The sequence below is a fragment of the Osmerus eperlanus genome, chromosome 9, assembly GCF_963692335.1.
Source record: "Osmerus eperlanus chromosome 9, fOsmEpe2.1, whole genome shotgun sequence".
In the NCBI taxonomy this organism is placed as follows: domain Eukaryota; kingdom Metazoa; phylum Chordata; class Actinopteri; order Osmeriformes; family Osmeridae; genus Osmerus; species Osmerus eperlanus.
Window position 1 is genome coordinate 2099760 of NC_085026.1, and position 7286 is coordinate 2107045.

Genomic DNA, 7286 nt, shown 5'->3' on the forward strand with positions numbered 1-7286 from the left:
ATTGGCATGTGGTTCATATCCACTGCCAGGATGGGGAACTAAAAAGTGGTCTCACAGAATACTAGCATTTCATAAACTTTAGCATGTCTGTGGTCTGATTCAATTTCTAATGATCCTGTCCTATTTACACACATGTGAAATGCTTAAAGAAATATAACCGATTCATTACACTTAACGAACCCCAAAGTAAAAGGTACACATCTTTATGTTGAAAAAAAATGCACATTAACATTGAAGAATATAAAATTGAAGAAAAAACGATTAAAAACAAAGCTCAGTTAAAAAGTCCATCAGGGCAGGGCATGTGGGTAGGACCCCTGGTTTGTCTGCAGGCATCACATCGGACGCCTATCTAATTACTTAACCTGGGGTTGAGTCTGTGCCACACCCCCCTGCAAAGGATGCTGGGAGATTAGCTCAGCTGTACAAAAACCATCCATTGTGGTTTGAAATAGAGCTTCCCAAATAAGTGTGTGTGTGTGTCTTGGCTAGTTGGCTAGGCTTGTCGTTGGCCTAAACCTCAGACGTGGGCACTCTTGGCATGGTTGGAGGAGGGGGGGGGCTGGTTTGGCCCCCCCTGTTTAGAGTAGTAGAAACGTCCATTGTCCTGGTAGGGGTGCTGGGACTCTGAGGAGCAGCAGGTGAGGAGGGAGCCCCCCAGCAGGCAGAGGGCGGCGCCCACCCAGCCGGCGTACAGGGAGAAGCCGAACGACATGAGGCCCTGCTCCTGGTGGGCTCCGATGGGGAACCACACGGTCGATATGATCCCACACATGGCTGGGGGGGCGGGGGGGGGGGGGGAGAGGGGGAGAGGGGGGTGCATGGTTAGAACACACCTACACCAAGCATTTGCAGACATGCACACACAAATATAAATATGAGAGAGAGAGAGAGAGAGAGAGAGAGAGAGAGAGAGAGAGAGAGAGAGAGAGAGAGAGAGAGAGAGAGAGAGAGAGAGAGAGATAAAACACGCAGTCTTTGCATTCTGTGTTTCACACTGTGAAGTAAGACATTGCATAAAAATGGAGAGGATATAGATAGAAACATGATAACACTTTTTTTACATTGCTTTTTGATGGCCAGTGTGTGGGCTATAGATGTTGGAAAATAACGCGCACACATGCACACACACGGTGACACACACGCTAGCAGAGGGGTAGGGCAGCAGCTGAAGTTCCACTGTGAACAGGAACAGAGAGGGTGTGGAGGAGGTGGGAGGGGAGGAATGCACACTGGACTCAGAGGGTGGGGAGGATCCACTGACAGGAACTGTGTGTGTGTTTGTGTGTGTGTGTGTGTATGTGTGCGTGTGAGTGTATGTGTACACTGTGTGTGTATGTGTTTTTCAAAACACTCTAGGGAGGAAGACAGTCATGTTTTGTATCCTCTGCTCTCAGCACCTCATAAGGACTAGAGCTGGTGGTCCAGGGTTTCAGCAAGGTAGTGCTGGGTCAGGGGTCATGGGTCAGGGGTCAGGGACTGGGGTAGGGCTGGGCATGAGGTCTCGGTTTCCTGTCTGGGAGGTTAACACTCATCCAACGGCTAACTAACCTAGATTAGGTTCATATTATGAACAATTTATATACATCGATGGAACAGAGTGCAAAGTATTTGCACTCTGTATTTGTATTTGAGTGTGAAATATTGTGTGGAGGGCAAAATAGTTGTGGGTCTAGTCCCCAGAATTGTTAGGTTGTTTGGTCCACTAACAAGTTTAGTAGCTATGCTATGGAGTCAATTACCCAGTTTGGAAGCAAGGTTATGGGGTCAGTTACCTGGTTTAGTAGCTAGGCTGAGGGTTAGGGTTAGGGTTAGCTACTGAACTAGGCAGCTGACCGCTGCCTAGTTCAGTAGCTAAGCTGAGGGGTCAGCTGTAAGTGGGTGGAGGGTTTCAGTGTCTTACCTACGAGGAGCAGGAGGACGCCCCCCAGGACAGAGCGCTTGTTCTTAGCGCTCTCCGGCTCTCCGCCCAGGTTGATGCAGGGCATGGACATGAGGACAAGACCCACCGCAGGCAGACCCAGGATAGAGCCCGTGATCATCAGAGCTCTCGACGTCTGGATGTACGCTGAACACACACATAAACACACACACACACGCATAAACACACATTTTTACACAGACACATATACACAGAAACACATTTATATACATATATATATATATATATATATATATATATAAAGCGTATGCTAAATGCATAAATGTAAATATACACAATGTTAATTTGTCGAATTAAACCTCGCTCCTTTCTGTGGACAGGATAGAGAAGCTTCCAGGGGCTAGTTTCTCTTTTATTAATAAAGATGAACGATTTTTGACTACACACAAAAAATTACAACGAATTTGTTACAGTGCAGAAACGTTTCTCCGTACACAAGATGTTTAAAGAAATTACTGGCAGAGAAGACTAAAGACGACAAGAAGAGAAGTTTCTAGTCTAGGTTTACCTGGCAGCTCCAGGATTTGGGTCAGAGATATACAGTGGTACAGGGCTGTGGAGATGACGCACTCGGCCCATAGGCCTTTGGCTCCCAGCTCGTCCATCTTCTTACAGGTGTTCATGCCGTATTTACACGTCACCACCCAGTCGTTGGTGGCCGTGGCGATCAGGATGCCCACCCAGCCAATGAAGCTGAGCAGAAAACCGCACATCTGAAGACAGGAGTTCGCCATGAGGCAAATAATCCCGGGTTAAAGTATGAAAAAAAAATCCTCCAAAAGCACCAAATACTAGTTGATGTAGATCAGTTGCGTTTGGCAGAGTATGTTGTAAAAGGCTGTTGTATTGATTTTAGTGATGATATTCCAAAAGTGTTAATCCAATCTGAAAATGATCTCTCAATACAATAATTCCTTCAGTTTGGGGAAAACTCAACTTCTTAAGAATGAGAGAAGCGCTTCTACATGGGTTTTATATGGAAAAGTTATTTTGGAGGAAGACCACCCAAAAACGTCCAACCAATGGGATGCTTGGAAATAAAAACGAAAAATGTATTATCTCCTCCTATGCCCTGGCCGTAGCCCGTTCCATGGCTATGGCCCGACCCTTCTCTCATTATAGAACATTACTGCCACCTGTTGGCTTGTGGAGGTATCAGTGACGCCTGTAGCTGCTAAATTGTTCAAAATGGACTGAATGACTAGCAGGGCTCTCAAGTCATTCAACCAATTCACACGCTCTAATTTAATAATTTATAAGTATTTAAATGATAACTTGTCCCGCTATACAATTAATAGACAGCAGGCATACGGAGGTAAGTTTTCTGCCGAGTTGAGAGCTTTCTAGAGTTATGCAGTTGAATGCCACCTACCAGCCAATCAGAAACACCAGCAACCGCTCCCCCTCCTCCAAACGTAATAGTACCTAAACGTTGACAGGAATGGTAATCTCACGCCAAACTTTTGATACAATTTGAGAGCCCTGGACTAGCCTAATGACTTATTCCGCTCTCGCTATTACTGTAATTTACGGCTCGATCCACTCCGGAAACACTGAATCTATATCTCGACCAATTTAGTTATATTTTATAACTTCATATACTTCATAACACCTCGATTCAAAATTAGAATTTGTTTGCACATTCATAACTAATGGCGCCACTATGATGCAGTTCTCCCTGCGGCCACTAGAGAGAGTCATATGATTACATGTTTAATTTTCGGGTGGCAGTGGTCTTTAAATGAAAGATTACCTCCGCCATTCATTTCCGTCTGCAACATACGGCGGGGGTGTGATATGGGAGCAAGATGAGCAGTGATTCCACGACCCCCATCTTAAATGACGCCCTGATAAGACTTGATAACGGAAGCCAAACAGGCACTAGCAATCGAAATTAATTTAAGGGTGTATATTTTTACATGGGGTCCTCAATCCCTGCCCTACCTCTGGCTGTAATAGATTAATTGACGTGTACATGATACCAACTCAGTCATGAGAGATTAATTAACAATTCACAAATCTAAGACAGGTTGTCATCAAGCCTCCATGGTGATGGATGGAGGTGTGGAACTGAGCCTCTTTCTATGTCTAGATTTCATATTCCTTCCAAATCCATTCCCATTCTAACATCCATCCCACCCTCAACTCATGTGGTTCCATCTGAAACAGCTGAACACATCTCCATCATGTTGATAAGTAGCTGTGACCACCCAGCCATGTAAACACACACTGTGACGCTCCACTGCTCCTAACTCTCTCTCCCTCCCTCCCAAACTCTCTCTCCGTCGTCCTCTGTAGAACTCTCTGTCTCCTACTGTCCCCATGCTTGATTACTCTATCTTTGTCTGTTTCTCTCTGTCTCTCTGTCTGTTTCTCTTTCTGTGTCTCTCTCGTCTTTTGTTTCCTCACTCATTTCATTCATCTAATGGAGGAGCTATAGCTCTGGAGAACAGGCAAAGAGACACAGATGTTGCTTAGGGAGATGGAAAGCAAGGGAAGAGAGAGAGAGAGAGAGAGAGAGAGAGAGAGAGAGAGAGAGAGAGAGAGAGAGAGAGAGAAGAAAGCTATATACGCAAATATATATTTAAAACCTGAGAGAACGAGAAGGATGTCTCCGTAATTCCCGGCATAGTTTGTCTGATACAGGAGGAGTGAGGCAGCATGGGAATGGGAATATTATGCTAATATGTGGAGGGATGCCGTGGTGACAGACAGAGATGATGGGATTTTGGTTCTCCTTTGGGGTTCTGTGCTTGGGGGGGGGGGGGGGGTGAGTGTGGGTGGGGGGGCTGTACGTTAGATCAGGGGAGAGAGACTACCACACCCCTCAGTGAGGGAACTGTCACTCAGCCGAGAGTCTGGGAACAGGAGGAGTAGGATTAGGAGCTGCTGGACCAGGAGAGGACAGAGAAGGAGGAGGAGGGGGGAAAGGAGGAGGAGAAGGAGGATTAGCAGGAGGAGAAGACAGAGCAGGAAGAGTAGGGGGAACAGGAGGAGAAGAAGGAGCAGGATGACTGACAGGAAGAGGAGGTGTAGCAGGATTAACAGGAAGAGGAAAAGTTGTTTCCATGACTGTCTACCTGCAGAGGACACTGATGGTGAAGAGCAAGTGGAGCAACGAGTGATGGTTCAGAACCAGAAAGGACACCTTCAGGACTGCTCTGGAAACCAGCCAGCCATGACAGACACCCTGTCTCTCCTCTCTCCTGTGGGGGACATGAAGACTGGCTCAAAGAAGTCACTTGCAGTTTGAAGTTGTTCACCGCAGACAATCGATTACAGAGTCACCACCTAAAACTGTTACCGTCTTCATCAACAAACAAAGAGGGATGCTTCCCTTCTCCTTTCCTCTAACACTCCTCTCTTTTCTTCTAATCTCTTCTCTCATTTCTTCTTCTCTCTACACTCCCCTTCTCCTCTCCTGTCCTCTCCTTTCCTCTCCCCTCTATTCTCTTCTCATCGCTCGTCTCTCGCTTCTTCTCTTCCGCTGTCCTCTATTCTTCCCTTCTACTCACCTTTCCTTCCCTCTGCTCCTCCTCCATTCTGCTGTTCGCCTCTCCTCCTCACCCTTCTTCTTCTCCTTGTCTGCTCCTGTCCCACCAGATGGAACAGCTCTGAGGTTTAAGGGCCCCCCTCAGGTCTTCGTGTCTGATCTTCTCTCCCTGTGTGTCGGAGCCGCAGTTGACATCCATCACTGCAAACCGTGTTTGCGATTAGTATCAATTAATCACAACAAACTGCGTTAGCGATTACCCATGATACATCACTGCTGGCGCTAACGGCCGCTTGGCCCGGCCTCACCACTGGGGAGATGGAGAAACACACGCCCCTCGCACTCGTTTCTCCCCATAGGTCTTTCTGGGACAAAGAGAGAGGTGGAGAGAGGGAGGTATGGAGGGACAGAGAGAGATGGAGTGAGAAAGCAAGAGAGGGAGAGGCGGCGGTCCGAGATGGGTTTAAGTGGAACAACAAGAGAGGTGGAGAGGGGAGGGTGAAGAGAGAAAGAGAAGGAGAGAGAGAGAAAGAGAGAGGGCGGGGGAGAGGATAGGGACGGGCGTGGACTAGCAAGAGAAATGGAGAGAATGATATATGCTGGTGTCTGGCACTTCTGGAGTAAGGAGCAGGACCAGAAGTTTAACACTACTGTAAATATACTGTCTGTTTGTCTGTGTGTGTGTACTTTTCTGTACATTAACGTAATTGAATAGATTTATGCTGGTGCCCAGCCCAAACTCAAAGAAGACTAGAGAGAGAGAGAGAAATTTAGGTAGATACAGTATGTAGATATACAGTATATATATAGACAGACAGAAAGGAAAGGAAAAAGAAAATAGCAACTTTTTAGATCCTCCAGAGGAAATTTCATCAGCAGCAAAAACGAGCTGAAGGGGGCACATCCGTAACAAAAACAGGTAGAAAGCAAGTCTGGACCCTAAATAATAAAATACTATAAATAAGTCAATATAGAGGACTTTCATGGAGCGCCCTATTGTGACTGTTGTACCAGCTTTTAGACAAGAAGGGATTCAAAACCTGCCACAATACTACAAAGCATTACAATCCTGTAATAGTTATTGTGAACACATCTTGTATATATAGCATACATGATCCATTTGTTCTTTGTATTAACTTAATTTCTGTAGGATTATTTATTACACAGACTCAAAACCAACTAAGAACTGTGACCACTGTTTCGTTGCCTGGCAACCCTTCCTTGTGGTGCTCCGCCCACCGTTGTTAATCTTAAACAAATGATTGAAGTTATCCAAATGATGGAGCAGACAGCAGTGCAGCCAATCAGAACCGGGGTTGGTCTCCAGTGGTGTCCATGCTACCTGTCTCTCCCCTCAACTCTGTGGGCCGGGAGGTGGAGGAGGGCTCATCTGATTTCTTGTACCCAGACTGTACATTTCATTCAGGCTGAAGCTGTGATGATTGTCAGCTCTCAGCACAGTGGTCGATGGGGGCTGTAGGAGATCCTGCACGTTCAGTTCATTATCTCCATCTCAGCATCTCTGGAACCATGCTGTTCCCTTTAATTTCATGTAATCGCTATAATCTTTTTCTATTTAGTTATCTCTTTCCCCTTATCTTTCTCTCTCATTACGAATCCATTTATTTTCCGCTCTTACGTGAGGCAGACTTTTTACCCTCTAAGATCAGTCCATCCATCCGTCAGTCACTCCATCCATCCACTCATCCAACCATCCATCCATCCACCCGACCATCCATAAAGCCTCTCTCTGACATGCTCGTGTTCACGTTTTATAACTGCTTAAATTAGATTTCTCATCATCGCGCTCCTCCCTGTAATCCTTCCATCCTCTCCTCCTCTTCTCTCCCT

General features: G+C 46.1%; 1 protein-coding gene across 1 annotated transcript; it reads right to left on the reverse strand.

The window, feature by feature from the left end:
• Nucleotides 1-480: 480 nt before the first annotated feature.
• cldn11a (claudin 11a) lies at nucleotides 481-2877 on the reverse strand. Its single transcript, XM_062470175.1, has 3 exons — nucleotides 2451-2877; nucleotides 1904-2068; nucleotides 481-777 (listed from the first exon to the last, which is right to left on the reverse strand). The coding sequence occupies exons 1-3, from the start codon at nucleotides 2674-2676 to the stop codon at nucleotides 521-523; spliced, it is 648 nt and encodes a 215-aa protein (XP_062326159.1). The 5' UTR covers nucleotides 2677-2877; the 3' UTR covers nucleotides 481-520.
• Nucleotides 2878-7286: the final 4409 nt, after the last annotated feature.